The following is a 24329-nucleotide window of genomic DNA, read 5'->3' as shown; positions in this document are numbered from 1 at the left end:
ATATTTTTGATTTTTCAAACTAACATTTTATTTTCCTCACAGGAGCTCTTTTCTGTTCTCTTGGCTTTACCCCTTGCCTTAGTAAAGTATCGAAGATTTACACCCCACTCCCACAAATACCCTTTAGAAAGAAGGAATTTCAGACCTTGAGTCCACTGCCAGGGATTAAGAAACTAAAGAATGATCCTTATTTCCTAAGGTCCTCAGAAGGAAAACCAAAGTGAAATGAAAGTGTTTCCCACTTCTCTCAAACCTTGAAATCATTCTGATTTCTTTGCTTAGAAAAGGGAGAAGGGCACACAAAGGCTCTAGTCCTGAATTTAAATTGCTGCCTAGGATGAAATCACTTATTGACCCTTTTCTGTGATTTTGTTGTTGCTGCTGCCGAGGTTAGCAGCTTAAGGAAGCAAATAGACTGAGTTTATTTATAGATAGGAAAAGGGAAAAGAAAGGATATAGCCCCTGACCTGAGTGAGGCAGGGGGAAAAGCTAAGATGGTACATGCTTGAGTTTTAAGATGAGTCTGGGTAATGAAGTATCCAACATAGCTCCCAGAAGCTTGGGTTTCTCTAAATAGGTAACAAAAAAAAAAAGTTTCTCTGTTCATGGATTCCTTTAGCATTGCACAAGTGGCTCTTCTGGGGACAAAATTAATTAATTATCTTAAAGATTTTTTTCTCCTTTAAGCGGGCCATTTGTCATCTTCTCCATTTGCTTGAGAGAGCAAATACCCATCCGCGTGCTCCCTGGATACCAGAAGCCACTTTATTAAAGACCTTGTCCACAAGCCACCCAAAGGGTTAACCTTCCAGATGGAATTTAAACCTACTCGTCCTTTTAATATTTCATTCCCAGCTCCCCACAGCTGAGGCATAAGCTTGGCTTGTTTTAATTAAATTAGATCGCACAAGACAGGTGTCCTGGCAGGAAAATTGCGCACAGCCCATTTTTATCTCATTAACTGCAGTGCTCATCAAGGGTTTTGTGTTTTTCTTTCTGGAAACTCTAGGTAAACCAGTAATGATCATAACAGAGTACATGGAGAATGGCTCCTTGGATGCATTCCTCAGGGTATGTGACTACTTTATATTAAACCCAAGAATGTTGGTATTTAGAAAACTCTAACAGACTTTGAGTATTTGTTCTGTTTGGTTGTATTCATGGACTTTTTTCTAAAGAGGCAAAGGAAGAAGACGAGAAATAGAGAATGATGTGATTTTTAAAGGCTCTTCAATAATCCACGTACAAGGAGGGTAGTATTTGATTTATTCTTGTATCGTGGGGCTGTTTGAGCCATAGATTCATTACAGTTGGATAATTTCCATCTATTACAGGAAGCAAACCCAACTCCTAGGATATACTCTACTCATGAATTAGTGACTTTGGTCAAAAAGGCCCGGAAATCATATTGAGTTTCACTGCACACCGGATACAGATATCGAAAAAGATCCAAGTAATAAATGCTTGGTGAAAATTAATTTGGCCTAATGCTAATGAGATTGTACCTTATTTCTTTCCTCTGCAGAAGAATGATGGCAGATTTACGGTCATTCAGCTGGTGGGCATGCTTCGTGGCATTGGGTCCGGGATGAAGTATTTATCTGATATGAGCTACGTGCATCGAGATCTGGCTGCACGGAACATTCTGGTCAATAGCAACTTGGTCTGCAAAGTGTCAGATTTTGGCATGTCCCGAGTGCTAGAGGATGATCCAGAAGCAGCTTATACCACCAGGGTAAGAAAGATTTGTGACCTCTGGGCTTTGACTCGATGAAACTGTTCCTCTCACTTTGACGTTTAAACCCTTTGTGATTTTTACAAGTTTCCTCCTCCTTCAGAGCCTCTTCATAGCCATGCATCCATTTTTAAACCATGTTTCCAAAGAGGGATTTTGAAACAGCCTCTAGATGTGTGACCACTTTACAAAGCCACAAGTTAGAGCATCACTTATTATTGTATTTTTTCACACTCAATCTACCTTTCTTCCTTCCTTTCTTCTTGTTTGTGTTAGATTTTCTACTTGGTTCCTTTTTATTATTTAAAAAAAATCTTATTTTAAACAGGACAGAACAATATTTCTAGTCGGCTGCCTACCGAATCTGAGAATGTATATACAGGATTTATAAAACATTTACACTACGCAAGGTTTCCCAGTATCTAATGGCCTGCATTTTACTACTGGTAGATAAGCCAGGATTAAGGCAGAGTTAAGAGTTATCAGTATACAGTTAATGGCTATGCTATCTTAGCCGGACAATCTGAATATAAGATACTAATGGAATAAACACAGAATCATAAAAGTTATTGGCCATTAGGGCTGACACTGTTAAAATCAACATGAAGCAGGCCAGCCATTTTCTTCTTTTAATGCTCACCATTTTGCATGTGCAATGGTAAGCATTGGGGTTTTCTGGTATAGTTTGTTGGGGGGGTATGTGTGTGTGTGTTTTCTGGTAGTGTTCAGTTTCTTTGGCTGTAGTTTTGATTCTTACACATACCCTCTTCTGAATTCAAAGTCCATTCATTCAGGAAAGAATACATCTTTGTCCATGCTAAAGACTTTTTATTTTTCCCCAGTAGTTGGAGAAAGGAAAGTAAAAGGAAGCTTCTAGAATGATACATTTATATAGCCAAAATATTTAAGGAAAGCAGAAGGCGGCAGCACAAGTGTCTTGCTGTATGGAACAAGCATAAATGTGATACAGTGTATTTTCAGAGTAAACTGCAGTGAATCAATGCAATTTGCAGTACAATTTACTGCCCTGTTTAGTAGCTCTAATAAAGCAAACTTTTAAATGATGTCCTCTTGAACAGCTTAAGGGTCTGAATTGAAGTTGAATTAATTTCCCCAGATGGAACCCTAAGAAATTTGAAACTCCATTAAAAATACCTTGCACATAAGCATAATCAAACAAGAGACATTTGAGACCTTTAAACTTTTCTTGGGTAATATTCAATTGCTTTACCATTTTTGCAGGGTTTTTTTAGAAAAGTAAATAATAATCAAAATCTGGCCCTCCTGCCATTAAAATTAATAATGGCTCTAGCATCTGGTATTATTTGACTTCCTCTAAGAGCCTGTTTAGCATATTATCTTCTAGCTACGTTGGTCATGTTTCTCATGCTCTATAAGAGTTGGATGACAATGGGATGGATAGAAATGTTCATATTTAACTTTCTTAGGTCATGATTTCCAAAGCAGTATTAAGTATTGCCTTGTGCTGCTGGGTGAGAGAATCTGACAAGAAGTCAAAATTACTGTCAGCTGCACATCCGTTGATATATATATACCACGGATAACATGTGTATTTTGTAAAACCTAAAATGTCCTTTCTTCTACAGTATTGCCTTAAGTAGAGCTCAGATAATAGGCAGGCTTTTTAAAAAATAATTAAACATATTAGTTGCTTACTTCCCTGTGACTAAAGAAAACATAAGAGAACTGTCTCAACCTGGAAGATTTTAGTTAGAATAAACAAATATCCTGATATTGTTTGGAAAGCTATCTCAGGAATGCTGTTGCCCTGCTTAGCAAACAGTAACAACATTCAGAAACTAAAATGGCACATCAGTGTACTTGAGGGATAACCTAGAGCTTGGATGTTCACAGGGTGGCAAGATTCCTATCCGGTGGACTGCGCCAGAAGCAATTGCCTATCGTAAATTCACATCAGCAAGTGATGTATGGAGCTACGGGATCGTCATGTGGGAAGTGATGTCGTATGGAGAGAGACCCTATTGGGACATGTCCAATCAAGATGTGAGTCTTTATGTTCTGAAATATATGTCTTTGCATTAATGTATGATGGAGTAAGTGTTGAGCTTGAAATGATACATTAAACTTAAAATTCTTAATACAGATGTGTCTAGTAATCTAGCTAAAACTTACAGTCCTGGATTTCGAGGACCAAAATTACAAAGCCTTAATGGTATAATATGGGACATAGATAGATAGATAGGTGCATAGCTTGATCGATTAGCGATATGGAACAGTACTTTTACTTTGCTAACTTTCAAACCCATACTGAAATAAAATTAAACCTTGAATTTTAAGAAAATGCAAAGATATCTGAAAAACACAAATTTCACATGAGATGAAATTGACACGAAAGGTTTATTGGAAGAAAATTAGTGAATATTTTAAAACTGGCAAAGTTGTAATTAGAGCTTGCCCCTTGAGGACTCTAAAATAAAGCTTCACTAAATGACCCTTTGTAAATTATACACATCCCTTTAAATGTACCATCTGGACTACTTTGTAAGGGAGTATCCACAATGCCTCCAATTTTAGAAAAGCATTCAATAATGACACTAATAAGATTCCAGAGTAATAGAATTTAATTACAGACATCTCCAGTGAGAAAGGAAAAAGACAAACCTAGACTGGGGGGATCTTGCTAGAACACTTATTAGCTAATTCTGAGAAGGTGTTAGTTCTAGAAGGGTTGGAAATCAGAACAAAATAAAATGGCCATTTCTTGAACTTTCCTAATTTTTTTATATGAGAGGTAAAATATTATCATAGAGTGTGTTTACGAATGTGTGGTATTCAATTTATCAATTTTATATTTAATTTATCAATTTTAAAATTGTATTTTAAAAAAAGTTTTTTTAGAAAATTTTCTCTGATGTGAAATGTTACCTGACCATCTGCCTTGTCCTGAAACAACAGGATGTTGCAAAACCTTGACAATTAAGTGAAAAACCAGGTGCACTCAAGAAATAGGATGTTACCTTATCAGCAGAAGAATGTTTAGAGCAATACAGAAGCTAATGCATTCTGTGTCCAGTGGGGCAAAAAGAATTCTCTAACCAGAATAAGAGGAACGGTAGTGCTGACACTGTAGTATCTATAAATTATAAAGGAAGGTTCATAGCAAATAGCAAGAAAGACAGCAGCTAGCATAACTGATAGATAATTACAGGCTGGAGACAGACTTTGGGAGTGAACAGTGTGTAATCTATTGTTTGATGTGATTATGCAGATACCATCAAGTACCTTTCTTGTATAGTAACATTTGGTTTTGAGTTAGAGACATTCAGAGGAACAAAGACCAACAACCTAGAAGAAGGAATAGTGCCTGTATTTACTTATTTAATTATTGGATATTTAAGCTTTTCTTTATTTCAGTTGAGAGTGGTGGCCAAATGCTCATAAGAGTAGACTATCTAAAGATGTTGTCAGTTTTCCCGCCCTAAATATTTTCAGACCTATAGCTTTGACAGCTTCTATATTATATTAAAATAATTTTGTTGGTTTAAACTTTCAGTTGTCTGCCTTTATCCATGAAAAAGCATCTGAAGCCAATTCTCTCCCACAAATAATATTGATCTATCATTCACGTGTATTCGTCTCTGCGTTGGAGTCTGTGTAGAACAGGAATCTATAGGAAATGTAACTGGAGAATTACTTTCATGGGTAGAATTCATTTGGCATATGGTGAATGGAGTCAAAGTAACTGTTAAGAATATGTCAAATTTATCAAGTTTTTTGTTTGTTTTAATCCTCTGCCTTCCCCCCCAAAACATTCAGCAGTAAACTGAGAAAATATGCTTTGTTAACCCACAAGCCATCTTCCAAGCTGGCAGTAGATAGGGAGCTAATGAAAGAATACTAAGCACTCTGAGGGTTTGTAACAAATTGTGTTAACCTGGCATCAGCCCAATGTTGCTTGCATTCTCATCAATTCAATGTAAAATATTTTCATCAAGTCTAGAGTCAACACCATGCACCTGGAAAGATAAAAGAAAGTCAGAGGATCAAACTGACCTAATGTCATTGCCAGAAATAAATAGAATCACGTTCAGTTAGATAGCATATAGAAGTCTACTTTAGAAGGAGAAGTAAATTAATACTAATATAGTAGGAGGTTGGCAAAAAATACATGGGAGAAAAGGGTTCAGAGGGCTTAATAAATCACAAGATGATTGTTAAACTGAAACAGTATCCTGGTTAAAAGAACCACAGTTATACTGGTACATATAAACTGGACCTAACTGAATTGATTATTTTCTCTTGAAGGCCAATCATTGAGCAGTAATAGACCCGCCGCAGGAGGACTCTGTCATGGTCACTGAGATGGCTGCAGCCAGTGGTGGTTTCACTAGGAGCTATCATTTTAGTAGGGGGAAAGAAAGGACTGATTTAAAGCAATTAAAACTTTTAAAAATCCCCAAAGAAAATCACCTCCAGAATCTCATAGGATACGCATAAACCCAGGTTATGGGAAGCCAAGAAATTAAGAAGTAATTCCCCTTTTTAAATTTGACATGAGTCATATCATATTGTGTTACTGGAATTCACACCCTGAAGAAGAGGGGTTTAGAGAAAAGCCAATAAGAAAATGCTGTAATACCTGTGAAGATAGATTAGAAAAATTAGAAGAAAACCTGTGGAATGATTTATGTCTTATTAGGCAGGAGGACCACTCTGGGCAGGAGGCAGTTATCACCTACCATTATAACTTCTTTCCTGAGATGTGTAAGGGTCCTCTTTAAAATATAAATGCCCCAAGGAAGGTTTTTATTAATTATTTTTAAAACTTTAAATCTATTTATGAGCACCTTTAACAGGATCAGTTGACAGCCAACTGAGACCAAGAAAGAGATACAGAATTGGTAAATTGGTGTATTTTGGTCTTCCAAAACTAAAAATGGTTGCGCATCTGGAGGGGTTGAGGAATGTGCTGTTTCTGAGAGAGGTAGTGCCTTCTAGATTGGAAGGTCTGGAAGTTGGGCTCTGGTATTGACCCACCAGCTGTCTGAGCAAGAGTACAGAGGCTTAAAGTGAGGCAGAGGGACTTCTGTTTCATAGGCAACTATTAATGCTTCCTAAGGAATGCCTTTAACACTAAGCTAGAGTCTCTTTTGCTAAGAGTGTTTAGCTGATAGAAGAATGAGAGGGCTGTCGCCCTGTGGTCTCTGGGGGCCAGGCCAACACCATGTGGTTGATCTGATTAGGTTCTAACCGCTTTGGAACACTGATGCTTCTTCACTTTGGAGTTTCAGATGGGCATTGTCTGCCATTTGAGAACCCCTCATAGCAGCAGCTGGCTTCCCTTCCCTGTTGCCAGCAATACTCAGGTCCAGCTCTGGCTTCCGTGAAAGAATTGGAGCCGTTCCCATGCTCAAGCTTGCTGGCAGCTTAATGGACAGGAGACTTGCTGAGCAGGAGGATGAACCTCTAACAACAGCTTGCCCGGCAGCTTAACGTACCGTTCTGGGTTTTTTGTTTTGTTTTGTTTTTTTGATAGGTGATTAAGGCCATCGAGGAAGGCTATCGGCTGCCCCCTCCAATGGACTGTCCCATTGCACTCCACCAGCTGATGCTAGACTGTTGGCAGAAGGAGAGAAGCGACAGGCCTAAATTTGGGCAGATTGTCAACATGTTGGACAAACTCATCCGCAATCCCAACAGCTTGAAGAGGACGGGGACCGAGAGCTCCAGGTCAGCCGTGCTTACTTAATACTGATGTATGAAAGAATACATCAGAGATGGCAGGCAAGTGGTGACTCACTTTAATTCCCGCCTTCTCGTCAGAGGCCACTTCACAGCCGTCTGCAACCTGGGTGGCTTCTTCCTCCTTGAGTATTTATGGTAGTTCTTTTCACCATTCTGAAGACCCTAGTACTTGTCAGGCCTCAAAGAGAAGTCAGAAAAACAAATTTAAAACAACAACAACAACAAAGGAATAGCTCAAGTGCTTATTTGGTGAGGCTGGACCTGAAAACTTAGGAAGATGGATGAAATGTACTTTTGGAAGATGGTCAGGTTACTAGATGCTATATTATGAAAGGGGAAGGAACATGGAGTTAGCAAAAAATAAGAATTCGAAGACATCTTTAAGTCGACTTAATAAAGTGTGAATTGTAGCAAGAGATTCCTGGGTTTCGGTTCTTAAAGTTGCTCTTTTCTGAGTCTTTCAAGAGGAGAAGGAAACAGGACCAAGATAAAAACTGATCAAGTTACAAAGCATGCAGATGAATATTTGAGAAGAGTTTTGAAAACTAAAATGATTGAATCACCTGTAAAATAGGTAGTCACTTCATTGAAAAGAGCAAAAGGAAGCATTTCGGTCCAAAAAGAAGATAAAGATACTGCAGGTCTTATAATTAATTCAGTAGGAACTTTTCTACCTGGAAATTGGGCTTTACTGGTATAAGATCCAGGATACCTAGATGCCAGTCCCATTGACCATTGTTAGGAGTTAAATGGGTTAAGAAGACAGGCACAATAAGATGAGGTGATTTACGCCCGCAGGAGGAGAGGCATCTACTCATCTCCAGATCTGTGCTTCTCAAAGTCTTCTCTTTCATCAAGACCCTGAGTTAAAAGTAGGAAGACATTTTCCCCATAGTATACAAGCCCTTCCAGTCTAGGCCAGCACTAGGATGCTCTCCTCCGGTCTTTCTCTTGAAAACTTAGCCTACAGATTGGAGGAGAAGGAATACGCTTCCCATTACAATATGTGAGGAAAAGAATTGGGAGTGAACAGCAGAGATACCCTGTGTTCTCTTAGGCTTTCAGATCCTTTACCACTAGCCACCATTCAAAGAGTTAATGACCATGCTCTCCTGAAATAACACTGGGCTGAACTCACATCTTCCTTCTGCCACTGGTAGCTATGTGACCTAAAATAAAATCCCCCATCATTTCTGGTCTATTTTTGGTTCTTCTCTTCTCCAAGGGGGTGAAAATAGATGGCACTAAGGCCTCTTTTCCAGGTGTAGCTAGTTTCTTTTATTCCAAGGTAAAACTCCTCCGGCTTTTTATCTCCAGCTCCGGATGCCACGTTATTTTGTCTGAAGGTTCTTTGGTACTTGGGGCTTCTCCTGCTGGTATAAACTGTTTAGTTGCTAACATTGTATAATGTGTGCTTTGCACCAAAGTACAGAACAAATTGGGTTGTTGGACACACTTTTCTCACTTCTAGATTTTTCTCATTGATGGTACTCAAGAGCTTTGGTGCTTCTTACTGCTTGCTGATCATGGAAGGTTGTATAACATGGTATGTGATTCAGCACAAAATTAGGCAAATGTCACAGTGTTCCACAAAGAGCACAAAGACTTCCAGAACAAGCTTGAGAATGACCCTTAGAGTTCATTCATACTGAGTAAGGATATTTTCATTCTAAGGTCATTTTGACCTTGTCAGGTACCTAGAGCCTCCATGTTGCCCTTTTAATGCTTTGGCTTAAAGTTAGAAGTAAATGCAAACTTTTGGTTTTTGTTCATTAATATTCCTGGTAAACATTCAACACTAATGTCTAAAATTCTATGTGGTAGTGTTTGTTATTGGCTCAAAATTGGGAAAAGAATGAAATCTTGATGATTCTTACCATAAAAATCTGCAGAATTTTACTCAGAAAATTGGATTAATTGAAATAATGGACAAAAAAGAAAGGTCACAAAGACAAGCTATTATTTGGACACAAAACTGATTGATAAAGCAAGTCTTTGTTAACATATCGATATAAAAAAAGAAGTAATGCAAATCAAGATAATTTAGGTAACAATTAAAATGAAAAATGGATTGGATTAATTCTACTATGTAGAAAGTTAAGCCATTAGAGGGACTTAATTTTGTTTTTACAAGAAAAGGATTTTTTTGGTTGAAAAGTCAGTAGTGATGATATAATTCTGATTTAAATGTTTGTATTCAAGCAACGTAGTCTCAGGGTGAAGATCAGGTCAAAATGTTAAGATCAACCACATTCTATAATTTCTAGGAAAGGGAGTTCAAGAAAATAGAACTTAACAAGTAGCAAGGTTGCTATACAGGTAATTATAATAAATGTGGTATAAAATACCCTGTTAATGTCTACCTTATGATTATTAAGTAGTTGGAGATGAAGATGACTATAATTCTCTTAATAAATACTTTCCATAAATAGATTATTTATTGTGTATCAATATCGTGAGGGATGACAAAATACTTGCCTTGAACTCTAGTCCCTCTTGACAGTGATCTAATGTAAAACACCTGGCCTGAGAAATGCATCAACTAATAAATAAGTTAATAAGAAGTGCTTGGAATTTGTTGAAATGATTCTTTTAGGAGCCCCAGCAAGGGAAAAACGAGAAGCACATTCCACAATCCAAACAGTGATCAAAGTGGCCATTCTTCCTGCTAGTCTTGGCACACGTGCTGGTCAGGCTGCGTTGATTAAAGAGAGGATTAACTCCCTGCTGTCCCAAGTTTGTTTGAATGCACTGAGCCTGCCTGCAAACCTGGCTGGAAGCATGCCGGACTTGAACTCTCGCTGTTTTCTCTGCTTCCATCAAGTCTGGCAGGTTGCAAGCTCACAGTTTTCCTTACTCATCCTTCACTAGGGTTTCCATAGTTGCTGAACTAAAGTCTGTGATATTCAGTGCTGGCAGGGACTGGACCCTTCCTTCAAAGACTGAGCTGGTTTCAGCCACAAGGGCTCCCCCAGTCTTTACCCCAGGCTAGGATGTTAAAAGACCTGCTCTGATCCTTATTGCATTAAGAGGTCCGCATAAAACCAATGTGGGAAATGAAGTTAAGAACAAATAGAGTGATTGAGACATGCTTTTGCAGCTTTATGAAATTAGGGGCGAAAAATCACATGGTGACATTTGACGTTGGTGATTCCATCTAAAGCCCGTTCTTGGTGCTTCGGTTCCCTTGCCTGTCTCAGACCATTTGACTTCTGAGTCAGGCTGTCTCTCTAATAATTCTTGTCTGTCTACACTTTCTCGTTCCATTTCCAGACCTAACACTGCCTTGTTGGATCCAAGCTCCCCTGAATTCTCCGCCGTGGTATCGGTGGGCGATTGGCTCCAGGCCATTAAAATGGACCGGTATAAGGATAACTTCACTGCTGCTGGTTATACCACACTAGAGGCTGTAGTGCACATGAACCAGGAGTAAGTACTCAGCGATGTAACACAAAAGGGTAAATCTAGATTTCATAGTATTTTGCTTCTTTTGCTTTGAGCTGCATAATCATCCTACTCATTTTTTTAAAAGAAAAGAAAACTGGAATGCCTTTCATTTTGATTGATTGTCATTTTGCACAGCCTCTATAAAGCTCCTACATTGTTGCATTCAATTGCTTAATTAAACATTTTAATACACCTGCCTTGTTGTGCTGTATTAATTGTGGCTGATTCAAATGCATGTCTGCATGAAGCCCAGAAAAGAGATTCTCGGCCCTCATCACGTTTTCCTCTCCCACTTTTTTCTCCCCCTGCTTACAGTGACCTGGCCAGAACTGGCATCACAGCTGTCACACACCAGAATAAGATCTTGAGCAGTGTCCAGGCAATGAGAACCCAAATGCAGCAGATACACGGCAGAATGGTTCCAGTCTGAGCCGGTATTGAATAAACTCAAAACTCTTGAAATTAGTTTACCTCATCCATGCACTTTAATTGAAGAACTGCACTTTTTTTACTTCGTCTTCGCCCTCTGAAATTAAAGAAAAAAAAAATATCTGCAGCGTTGCTTGGTGTACAGATTGCTGAAACTGTGGGGCTTACAGAAATGACGACCGTCATTTGAATTAGACCTGGAACAAATCGTTTCTCAGAAGTCCATCCATCCATCACCAATTTGTAAAATACATGTACCTATATAAATAGAACACCGCCTCCGGTTTCAATGCCGTATTTGCTGCCAGACACTGAGCTTCTCCGAGACATCCTTGATCGTCTCTCCATTTGGAATTACAACCGTAGCGTTTTGTTTGTGGCATAAATTACAGTTCATCCTTCTTTCACTGGAATGAAGACCATGTCCACTTTTGAAGGACTCAGTTATAACTTTTAAGGCTTGGTTCGTACCAGGGATAAAACCTAGGTGAACGTCACGTGACTCATCAGTGCTGCCGCTTGGTGCTCGGGCCACCTGGTGGATTATGCGGACACGCGGGGCTGGAGAGAAAAGGAAAGTGGATTTTAAAATAATAATAATAATAATAATAATAATAATAAAACCCAAGCACCATACCCCCTACCTGGACAAACGCGGTCCGTTTCTTTGCGCCCGAGGCTGTGCCATATAAGTCTTATCTGGGGACTCTACAAACTTTTCGTAACTACATTATGGATAGTGGATTGTGACAATCTTGTGTAGGGAAGTTTCATACTTTCCTCCTTTAAAGAAGCAAACCCAAATCTACAAGGTAAGGCAAAAGAACCAGCAATGAGTCTTTCTCCAATGAAAGCTTTTTTTTTGGAAACTTTATCTTATTTGAAACACTGAGCAGTAAATATCTTTCATGGCTATCAGGTAGTTTGGGTGTTTTTTTAAGATTTCAGTCCTCTTGACATTGGGAGAGGAGACCCAAAGCAGTATGGCTTCTCTGCTGTTCTTCCAGGAAGAAGTGAAATAGGAACTATATGAGGTCAGGATGGCATCTAGACCTCCACTGGCTGTGCTTTCTTTCACACTGTGAGGGTCCTCTTGTCCTTTGGTGCCCTTCATTCCTGCCACAGATCCTTACTGAGCATCTTTTGGGTACTGGGTAGTAGCCTCTAACTTTGTTGGGTCACGCACATGCCCCATTCTTTGGAGAATTTGCTTCAGTTAAGGAGTGCTGGAGGGTCTTTCCATGAGTTTCATTTTCTTTTTTTTTTTCCTTTTTTTTTAATTTAATTTTTATTTTATATTGGAGTATAGTTGATTTACAATGTTGTGTTAGTTTCAGGTGTACAGCAAAGCGATTCAGTTATACATATACATATATCCACTGTTTTTCAGGTTCTTTTCCCACAGAGGTTATTACAGAGTACTGAGTAGAGTTCCCTGTGCTATACAGTAGGTCCTTGTTGGTTATCTGTTTTATATACAGTAGTGTATATATGTTAATCCCAGCCTCCTAATTTATCCCTCCCCTACCCCTTTCCCCTTTGGTAACCATAAGTTTGTTTTTGAAGTCTGTGAGTCTGTTTCTGTTTTATAAATAAGTTCATTTGTATCATTTTTTTGATTCCACATATAAACGATATCATATGGTATTTGTCTTTCTCTGCCTTACTTCACTTAGTATGATAATCTCTAGGTCCATCCATATTGCTGCAAACGGCATTATTTTATTCTCTTTATGGCTGAGTAATATTCCACTGTGTGTGTGTGTGTGTGTGTGTGTGTGTGTGTGTGTGTGTGTATATATATATACACACACCACATCTTCTTCATCTGTTTCTCTATCGATGGACATTTAGGTTGCTTCCGTGTCTTGGCTATCGTAAATAGTGCTGCGATGAACGTTGGGTGCATGTATCTTTTCAAAGTGTGGTCTTTCCGGATACATGCCCAGCAGTGTTCCTGTCCTGCTCCAGTAGCCCCTGTACCAAACTGGGTCAGCCAAGGAGGATTTACTTAGATGTCAATGGTGAGACTTGGAAGTCACCTTGACTGACTCATTATCAGAAAGTGACCTACTAAAAAAATAGGCTTTTCATCCATCAAGCCCATTAGCCTTAGGTACTTCTATTTTAATCCCTGATTTTGTTCTTAAAACATGTGAATTTAAATGACTCTGTTCATTCCTAGAAGCAAATAGCCTAACTTTTTTGACTGGACAAATTTTAACTTTTCTAACTCTTCCATTTTTATCACTTTTAAAGAAGAGCTTGGCTGATTTTAATGATCTTTCCCCCCCCTTGGTTTTATCCTTACAGTGCAAGGAATGTTAAATTTGATGCTGTCAAATCATGACAGTTTAGTAAAAACCTTTTTGCAACATTAGTTGTGAAAACTTTTCTGTTCAGAAGGAATGTGAAATTTGTTTTTTAAACTACTCCAAGAATTTCTGTTTTATCACCGCTTTTGCTGAAGTCAGGGAGTTCTGGATATTCATGTTAAAAGTTGACAAATGTTGGGGAGGTTCACTTGCTTTTAAAAAAAATTATTTTTTTTCCTTCTGTAAAGCTGTGGGATATTCTGTTTTCAATTCCCATAGTCCAGTTCAAATAAGGTAGCATTATAGTGCTATCTTGTGAGTAAAAAGAGAATGTTACCTTGCACACATTGAATAATTAAAAGTTTTGCTTTCTTACAATCAATAGCTTAAGACTTGAGGTGTTTTTCTAAACATTGAACATAGTCAAAGCAGAACGTTTTTAAAAAGAGAGGGTGTCAATTCTAAGATGTCCTAACATGTTAATGTTATGTACTGTGTTGGAGTGGATTTGTTACATCTTAGCAGGTATCTCTGCAAATGAAATATTCAGTTGAGAACTGAGGAAAAGGTGGAATATGAAATTCATTCAAAGGTTGCCTTCTGAAACCTTTTTTTTTTAAATTTATTTATTTACTTATTATTTTTGGCTGCATTGCGTTTTTTTGTTGCTGCGTGCGGGCTTTTCTCTAGTTGCGGCACTGGCTGTGGAGCACCGGCTCTAGAGCACAGGCTCTAGAGCACAGGCTCAGTAGGCATTGCTTCGCGGCATGTGGAATCTTCCCGGACCAGGGCTTGAACCTGTGTCCCCTGCGTTGGCAGGCAGATTCTTAACCACTGCGCCACCAGGGAAGTCCTGCCTTCTGAATCTTAAGTTTTACACATTGTCTGAGTTAGAGCCCAGGCCAATGGAAAGACCAAAAAAAGGCTTTCTATGTGTCTAAAATAATACCCAGTAGCAGTAAAAGTGGAACTCCACTGCTTCCAGGAAGTCTTGCACGTTGAAAGAGAGATGTGAGGACAATAGGAATTTGTATTGTTTCCCAGGGTGTGGAGCCAGACTCTGGCATCCAGACAGCTTGGATTCCAAAACCAGCCGAGATGTTGACAGTGGGAAGTTCACTCTGTGTTTCTTTATAACGCAGTTCCTCCACCTGTAAATTAGCGATAATGACACTTTAACAATAACACCTTTCCTAACACATGGTGTTGTTGTGTATATGAACTACTCCTATGTAGAACACACTGAACTTCACAGAAGAAAGGCGTCCTCTTCCTCCAAGGTTTCCCAAGTGTTATTCACCCGTCTTTCACTTGTGAACCCAAACGTTTTATTGCAACAGGCCAGAGCAGGGTGAAATGAAGTTCAGTGGTAAGGGGCCATCCAGATGAAGCTTCTCCGCTTTCAGTGGATTTATGAGGGTTTGGGGGTAAATGTATATCTATACAGAAGGTGGTAGACCTATCAAATCACTCCTGTATTATTTAGCCTTGAAATGTATGAAATTGTTAGTTTATAATTGGGAAGAGTGAAATGTACAAGTAAGACCCCATTGCAATGAAAAGAACTGGATGATAAAGACACTTTGATGTCTTCATGACTGACTCAAAAGAACAAAGCTTTTGTTTATTTAGTCGCCATGAAAGTCACATCTTTCACTCCTGATCCCACACAGACCACATGCTTTGTCTGGTCTCTTTTCAAGCAATTCCTCACGATAAAGGGGTTGCTTGAATTCAAGGAAGACAAGGTTTATTTTTCTCCCTTTTATTCTGACATCAACTAGATATAAGCCTCCACGTTCCCACACTTCATATACGCACTGAGTATCTGAATATTACAAATATATTTATATCCAGGCATTTAGTGAAGAAGGGAGTTGGCAGACACAAATGGGAGAAACGTGTTTTTGAGATGACTCTTTCTCCTCTAAGTAGCAAAAGAAAATCACCTTCAAAAAGTGTGCATATCCATATGGAGTTGGTTATTCTCCTTCAGAGTCTTTAAGGTCAAATTTGTGTTCATTTTGTCCTTCATGTAAATACATGTCTTGTCTGATGGAATCCCTGTACATTCAGGTTTAAAAAACTATGTTCGATAGAGTTATTGATTTCCAGAGAAGAAAGAGTTGGAAAAATAGATCTGATCCTTTTTCTTTAATTTTTTTTTCATAATTGTCAAAAATGAATGATGTTGACAAGTGATTACCTGAAGACCTTGGTAGTTATGTCCTTACCCACATTTATAATTTTAAATTGCTTAAGAAGTAATGTCTATCTGAATATTTTATACAAAAATTTTATTACTTTCTCCAAGTAGACTAAAGTATTTTCTACAAGTTTAATGGTCATTTACCTCCAAGAAACTAAATTTGATTTATCTCCCTCACACAATAAACAATGCACAAATACAAAATAAGCAGATAAATTGGTTTGATAAAATTAGGAAAATTATCTGTAATAAGATGCACTTTGGTCTTAATTTTTGCTCTACACTTGAGGCCAACAACTGCTAAACACGGCCACTGTGGTGGAAGATATTGTCCAAGAGCAATCTTGATGGAAAGTTATCAAAAGGAAAGAAGAGGAGTTGCTTCTTTTGGCTTGAGTTGATTATTTGATGAATGAGAGGACAATGGTTCCATTGCATTGTGCCAGCCTTGTTGGAATCTATGCTGATGGGGCAACTGCGACTGTCTCTTGGTGGACTTCAGTCCCCAAGACCTCCCTCACTGTGCCCATGGCCCCGGGTTCCCTCTCTCTACCTGTTATATGCAGATCGCATGGATTCTTTACTAATTAGAGACTCCCATTCGTTAGAAGTTACTTTCTCTTTACGAAAAACATCCAATGCTTTTTATTTCGTAGCTGGCATTTTTTCAATCATATTGTTGAATATTGGTGGATTGGGATGTTTCCAGATGTGTCCCTAAAATACACAGTTTCCCTCTTTGGAACAACTGACTTTTTAGAGTAGTACAATTTGCATCCTTTCAGCAGCTCTAAGCCCTTCTTGCACAAATGAACCGTAACAGTTCAGAATTTTTATTTCAGAGAAAGGCTGTTTCCATAGTGGGTAAAGCTTGGCTGTACACTCAGACTGTATGGATTCTAATCCCAGCTCTGCTACTTCAGAACGTACGAACACAAGCAGGTTTTTTAACCTCTCTACGTTTCCATATCCTCATCCATATAATAGGGATACGAATAGCATCTTACTCTGAGTTATAATAATGAAGCTGTTAATAAACATTTTTATTATTATGGTTATCATTTTTTCAGAGGAGGAAAGTAAGAATTTATGATCTTCTCCCTGGACTCCTTACCGAGCCATCCTGCCTTCTCTGTACTTATACGGCTTGACAACTGGCTGGCGAGATAGGTTGATGTTTTGTCTGAAGTCTTGTTCTTTTCTCTACAGGGAGTACATTCTGCTATCTTGGCCTCACAGCCCTTCCTTTTGATTACAAAGCCCACAGAAGCAAACAGAACACACCCTCCTCAGTTCCTCCTAAACGTGTTTCTTCTGCTTCTACTATGCCAGTTCTGCAGCAAAGACGCTGATGAAACAACACTCATTCCTGAAAAGAATACATTTCTGACTTTCAAATCCCCTTTCCCGGTGAAAGAAATGGCAAACATTCAAGCTTCAGCATCTGCTCTCCAATTGCACTGAGGAATGTCCTGTCTGGCAGCACCAGCTCTGCAGAGCCCCTGCTCCCCAACTCCTTTGGTTTTATTTATATGTATTTCCATATCTCATTTCTGTATGTCCCTGCTGCATTGGTGTGGCAGCAAGTGACCGAAGGCTACAGGTTTTACCATGGACACCAGGTCCGGTGCCACCACACAAAACAAAGCCAGTTCCCGTGAGCTGCCTACGATATGCATTGCTGAAGTAACGTTTTACCCAGGGTGTGCCATCGCAGTGATATAAATATATTTTTTTCCTAGACTAAATATGAGCTGACTATCTCTTTTGATGTGTGTACATAGGTGTGTGTGTGTGTACGCGTGCGTACGTGTGTGTGAGTATATAACCTCATGCTTAGAACTGCCTGTGAATGTTGCGGAATGCTACACGTGGAGAGGTCTGGTTTGCCACCAGTTCTGAGATGAAGAGCCACGTGAGATAGCGGGCTTGGAAACTGTGCCCCATCCCCTTAGAAGGACAACCCGGAAGTGTTAAATGTCCCGTATCTATAAGTGTATTTTGTAGCAGCCACGCTAACCTTAGTAAGTCATCCTACAGCTTTGGACAGAGGCATTTTCACCTTAGCGGTGGAGTGATTTTAGAATATAAATCCATTCAGGTGACAACCCATCATCAAAATCACGAATTCTGATTGAACTCCTCATCTGAATCACCAGTTCCTTGGTGGAGGGAGAGAAGGGGATGGAATTTGTCTAGTAACCCCAAATGGAATACAAGTAGCCTTTGTTTTCCTGCATAAATGGACGTGTTGAATGCGAACAAATATATGCAATTCATATACTTTCGGAGATGAACGTAGACGCGTGTGTCAGCTTTCAGATGATGTGTCCTGGATTAATACTTTGTCTCCCAATATCACAGAAAAATACATACCAGTGACTCTTGAGGTTAGCATAGTAGGGATGAAATGGCCTCAAGCAACTTCAGGTTCCCAGTTTACACGGAAAGTTTGACTGTTATGAATATGCAGCTAACTTCTGTGACCGTCAAAAGTGCATCAGCCTTCTGGAATCTGAGGTCCAGTGTGTGAAGATTCAGTTTTGATCTGATAATGTATACCAAAATCCAGCCAACATACTGCCATTTTTCATAATCGGAGTGGCTGCCTTGCTTATTCTAAGCTATGGTTGCAGAAACTGTGGCCATTGATATAAGCTATAACATCAAATCAGGGAAAAATGGGGGAAAAAAAAAAGATTCCAAACCTTATATTGTTGGATAAGTAGAGAAAATCATCAATAAATATTTATTACATTCTGACAGGGTGTATGGCATTGTATTCTCATAACTATGCCAGAGTGACAAAGTTAATTCACCCCTTTTTGGGGACTTTAATATATTTTTAAAGGGATGTGCCTATGCATTGATGCCTGAAAAAATATGTATAAAGAAATGAGGTTGAATCTCTGAGTGGGTTTTCTTTCCCCGGAGGTCAGGGCAGGAGACCAACTTCAGGTGCTGTATCCAGCCCCAAGAATGGATCCTGCCCTAGTGAGCTCAGATGCTAAGTCATGCTCAGATGCTAAATCCTTAGGCAGCATTAAGCTGTCCCCCTGCACCAAATCAAGTAGCTTCACCATGTGTTCGCTGGCCCCAAATTATTTTTAACAACCTTAAGAATGAAATGTTTTGGTGTGTTTTCAAAAGTTATTTTAAAGAAAAGTTATGCTCACTACACTGCTGGTGTGTGTTTTTGAGACCTCTTGTATTCAATCTGTGAAGGATATGTATATTAATCCATACACACTTATAGCCTCAATATTTGTCTGAAGACACTTAAATTCTGACAAGTAAAAGAAAGTTCTAGAAGCAATATTTTCACTTCTTTAACATTCTCCAAACAACATCAAGCATTGGTACACACTGAAGAGTGCATTTATTTTTTGTATCACTCCAAGCATGTTGGAATATGCAAGGACTGTGGTTAAAATTAGAATGTATAAGGCGTATTATAATTTAGTTCATACTGAAGAAGAAATTAACAGAACAATGCTTGGTTCAGACATGTTCCAAAATTTGAGCAATCTCTTGAGTTAGACATAGAGATTTTTCTATTTTGTTTTAATTTGTCAAGGTATTTTTCTTCCCTTCATGAACTTTAGGTACACATAACTTATGTCATTTATTTATGGTCTTTTATACCTAGTTTGTAAAATTGTAAAATAGCAAACTAAATGCAAAGAGTTTGCATTTGAAAATAATAAAGTAGTTGCCGTATACAAACGTGGAATCTAGTTGTCTCTTTTCAACAACTTTTGCCACATGCATGGTGTTTCTAAATTAATTAATCGCTTGTTGTCATTTGGTTAGAACACAATATCTTCAATTCTAATTGAGTGTGCTTATTTAGAGAATAAAAAGCGTTGATTTCTAGATGGTCCTCGCCCTTGAGAACAACGTATTAGCAAATCTAACTTAGATTCCGTGAGATCCTGTATCCCACTGTAATTAAGACTGAACTTTGGTTAGAATTCAGTCTCCACCTCTTACTCATCATACAATCTAGGGCAAGTTTCTTAATTTCCCTGTGCCCATTTCTTTGTAGAATGGCAATTACAATGCCAAGAGCTTTTATGAAGACTATATTAAAGTGTTAGCACAATGTCTAGCATCTAGCCAGAACTCAACAAACAGTAGCTCTTCTGAGGATACAAGCTGTCTTTAACATTCCCAATTCTACACCCGCTCTAACACCATTGCTACTGATCCAAGTGGCTAGCTACGCGTTCCTACCATGAGCTTTTTTTTTTTTTTTTTTTTTTAAATATTTATTTATTTATTTATTTATGGCTGTGTTGGGTCTTCGTTTCTGTGCGAGGGCTTTCTCTAGTTGTGGCAAGCGGGGGCCACTCTTCATCGCGGTGCGCAGGCCTCTCACTATCGTGGCCTCTCTTGTTGCGGAGCACAGGCTCCAGAATGCGCAGGCTCAGTAATTGTGGCTCACGGGCCTAGTTGCTCCGTGGCATGTGGGATCTTCCCAGACCAGGGCTCGAACCCATGTCCCCTGCATTGGCAGGCGGATTCTCAACCACTGCGCCACCAGGGAAGCCCCTACCATGAGCTTTTAATCCAGGATCCGTGGACCCTTGACGATACACCGCTGGAGCTCCAAGGGGTCGAAAAGTTTTCCTAAAACATGGTGCAGTTGTTAATGATTATATGTGTGGTTTAATGGGGAGAAAGTTCATAAATTTTATCAAATCTTAAATTGGTGTAGGATATGAAAATATTAAAGGCCACAGTTTTAAGAATGGATGTCCTCCACATATTATTTCATTCAATAAACTACCATTGGCTAAGCCCTTGTTAATTGGAAATCAGACTCGAAAACTTACTAATAAATTAAAGCACTTAAGTGCAGCTAGCTTCAGAGAGTGAGGCATGCCTTTTAGTGTTATCAGGGACATTTTAAAACATGGGCCTTGAAATGAAAAGAATCTGGGTTACGTCTGGTTATTTCGTGTTTTTTTCTTACTGAAACACCTCTCTAGAATCAGCTATATTGATATGTAGAGTAGTTGACAACGTATTTGTGATTGGAAAGAGACTAGGCTTGACATTTTCTCCCCGACTTGTTCAGCAAGATGGAAAAGCAACGGTGATTCTCCAGAGAAATAACCAATAGAAGATGTATCTCTATCTCTATATGGAGATATAAAGATATAAGTATATAAAGACACTCTTTATGAGGAAATGGCTCACAAAATTTTGGAGAATGAAAAGTTCCACAGTCTGCAAATTGGATACCCAGGAAGGCCAGAGGTGTAATTCAGCCCAAGTCCAAAGGCCTGAGAACCAGTCAAGCCAATGGTGTAAATCCTTATCCAAGGGCAGGAGAAAATGAGATGAAATGTCTCAGCTCAAACAGTGAGGCAGGGAAAAAGGGGCGGGGTGGGGATTCCTCCATCTATGTCCTAACATACTGGATGACGCCGACCCACAGTGAGGAGGGCAATCTACTGAGTCCACTGATTCAAATGCTAATCTCAACTGAAAACACCCTCACAGGCACACCCAGAAATGATGTTTAACCTGGGCACCCTGGCCTATCAGTGTGACACATAAAATTAACCATCACATTGTCAGTATTTTCCCCTACATTTTCTAGAATGAGCTGGTAGAGTGGTGTCAAAATTGCGATATGTAATCTTAATAATTATGAGATTGATTTCAGTGTAGTGCAAGCTAGCTTCTGACCCTATATTCTCAGCGGTGAAAACACTAAAGTTTTATTTCCAGCTCACATCACAGCCTGGAGAAGATTCAGAGGATCTTCCTGGCAACTTTCCAAACAGTGACTCAGGAATCCAAGCTCTTCCCCTCCTGTGAGGCTGCCACGTGTGGTGTCCAAGGCAACATGTAAAGGGAAGAGAATGTGGAAGATTGTCTTGAGGCTTTAAGGCCAGGCTTGGAAAGGGCTTATATTCCTACTTCCCTTCTTCATTGACCAGAACCCAATCACATGGGCCTAACCTGTTTGGAGGCTGGGAAGTGTGCACAGGAAAAAGAACTAAAATGATTATAGTTGTTAGCCAGGCTCTATCACAAGTACAGCAGCCCCATGCACCTAGGGGAGGTCAGGGAAAGCTTCCTGTAGAAGTGAAGTGCATCTGTAAGCTTTGCCTGACCTCCCATAAGCGTGTCCCATGGTCATTTCCCAGAGATGCAGACAAGCATGAGCAGACTTGTTACAACATTTGCATTCTCACCCTTGTCTACCTAGATGCTTCAGGGATTGCATTTTCCTTTCTGCATCACAGATCTCTACGCTTTGGCTACACACAACCTTCGGTTTATACACAAAAGTACCTGCCTCTTAGGGTTTAAATTGCCTTAGCCACTCAGTTTCCCTAGGAGGAAAGGGGGGTGGGAAGCATAGAATAAATCCTAATCCAAACAACAGATTTGAGGTGTTATTTTTTCCTCCAAATAAAGATACAACTAGAGTGTGTAAAACCACACCACCTTAACCCCTTGATGCCTATCAGATGGACATGACCCTGAAGACTTATTCTGAGACATCTTAAGAATTAGAGATAAAGTGCAGGCTTAGAGGATTTCATTCCTTTAAACATTTGTGAACACTTAACTGCATGCCAGCCATGTACTAAACTCTGTTTATTTAAATACAATAAATATGACAGAAGCACTCTTATGCCCATTTTATAGATGAAAACACTAAGGCATAAGTTGATTAGACAGCTAGTCCAAGGCCACCTTGCTAATAAGGGTTGGAATTTGGGATTTAAAGACAAGTAGTTGGACTCCAGAGATTGCTTGTCGCCTCTACTCCCACTGCCATACCATGTGATGAACCCGGGTTGCTCCCTTCTATCTTACTAATCAATTTGTCCGATGGGTATGTTCCAGTTTGATATGATGTTACGTGCCATTGTGAGCAGTATATCCGTCGGTGCATTCTTCCCTAAACACCACTTGCCTATTCTGGTGCCAGATGGCTTACTTTTGACAGATTTGTCATGTTAATTATTTTTGATAAACTCTAGTGAAACAAACTATACCTTAAGCACAATGTTCACCTACACACTTTGTTTTGTGAGAATTAATTTTCAAAGTCTACTTTTCACTAAAAGCAGAGTGTAAGCTATTATTGCTAAGATACCACCTGTGATGTATAGTGGGGGGAGGAAGTGGTGATTTTCTTTAATTATCATTTTCATGTTCTAAGCATAAAAACCATGGACAGCATTTCTCAAATGCCATTCTTCATTTGATGATGACCTGTGACAAAGAAGCTAGTTATTAACCAAATAGAAAAAAAAGATGGGTCCAAAGACGAGAGAAAAATTAACCGAAGTAAAGGCTGAGCATGATGGAATAAAAAAGTGCACAGATTTGATGTGGACCCTGCCTTAGCTACTCACTACCTGTGTGACCTTGGGCAAATCACTTAACTGCCCTGAAACTCAGTTTACTCATCTTTAAAATGGGAGCCTACTTTGTCAGGGTCTTGTGAGAATTCAGAGTCATCAATTCTAAGGAAAGCCAGAGCTGCAAATATGGATGTCTACATAGGCCAGTTAGACCACGTGAATACGCCATGTTGTCCAAATGTGACACAATAGAGTAGGTATTTAGATAAAACATTAGGTTGATAAGACGTTAATGAGTATTATTAAATAGATGGTAAGTTGGGGCCAGAAGGTTTCTATGGCCAAATAAGATTGGAAAACAGTGATACATTTCACTACTCCCTTTCATAAAACATTTTAATACATTAATACATTAAAGGCTCTGAGAAGTCCTGTGGGAAAGGAACCAATTTTGCTACTTTAACTGAGCATTTTCCAAGTACATTTGATAATGAAACCCTTTTAACATCTCCACAGAATGAAAGTTCTCTGCAACACAATTTGGACATCTATTCTCTGGGGATTCAGATGAGAAAACTGAAGGAGGGAGAGGCCCACAGATGCACCCCACGTTGCACAACTCTGATGTCCTGTTGCTTGACTCCCAGCCCATGGTGTATCTACCTCCACACCCCAAGGCAGAGTCCAAGGACTTACCTGGATTTGCAGCTGCATGGAGATTTGCCTTTTGTTCATATTGGTGGTCTAGGGTCTGCAGTGAACCGGCTGGGGTAGAGCGTGTGATGCAGGAGCATAGGTTGGAGACATTGTGCTACTGGAAAGTATGACTGTTGAGTCCTGATTTCGGAACCCATATAGGAGGTTTTAAGTCATGAAATGACCAGTGTGAAGCAGTCATGACCTGGGCTTAATGTCTGAATTCTCCTAGTCATAGTAAAGAACCAAATGGATTTTGACAATGAAAAAATGTACCACACACTTAAATCAACAACCTAATTAAGACTCGTAGCTATATTATGGGCTTTGGCCTCAATGATTTTACCCTTTCCCTTTGGAGGAAGTGCCTTGAGCCATTGACTGCTCCCAGTTGAATGGGTAATAGACCCCTGACATATCTTGTTTCAGGCAAT

The 24329-nt window shown here is 39.3% G+C and overlaps 1 protein-coding gene across 3 annotated transcripts in view; it reads left to right on the top strand.

Annotated features, from left to right (window-relative positions):
• EPHA4 (EPH receptor A4) overlaps nucleotides 1-19485 on the top strand; it is a 142522-nt gene extending 123037 nt beyond the window's left edge. For 2 of the 3 annotated variants that reach the window (XM_059928798.1, XM_059928801.1), the window contains exons 12-18: nucleotides 1010-1071; nucleotides 1526-1735; nucleotides 3611-3760; nucleotides 7254-7447; nucleotides 10736-10891; nucleotides 11225-12150; nucleotides 17072-19485. In XM_059928798.1, coding sequence (XP_059784781.1) covers nucleotides 1010-1071; nucleotides 1526-1735; nucleotides 3611-3760; nucleotides 7254-7447; nucleotides 10736-10891; nucleotides 11225-11339 — 887 coding nt within the window. In that variant the 3' untranslated portion in view covers nucleotides 11340-12150; nucleotides 17072-19485. Of the gene's footprint in view, nucleotides 1-1009; nucleotides 1072-1525; nucleotides 1736-3610; nucleotides 3761-7253; nucleotides 7448-10735; nucleotides 10921-11224; nucleotides 12151-17071 lie in introns of those variants that run through there. The other variant, XM_059928800.1, reaches the window with a different exon arrangement.
• The last annotated feature ends 4844 nt before the right edge of the window (nucleotides 19486-24329 follow it).

The sequence above is a fragment of the Balaenoptera ricei genome, chromosome 7 (genome assembly GCF_028023285.1).
Source record: "Balaenoptera ricei isolate mBalRic1 chromosome 7, mBalRic1.hap2, whole genome shotgun sequence".
NCBI lineage: Eukaryota > Metazoa > Chordata > Mammalia > Artiodactyla > Balaenopteridae > Balaenoptera > Balaenoptera ricei.
This window is presented reverse-complemented; position numbering and strand designations above follow the sequence as displayed.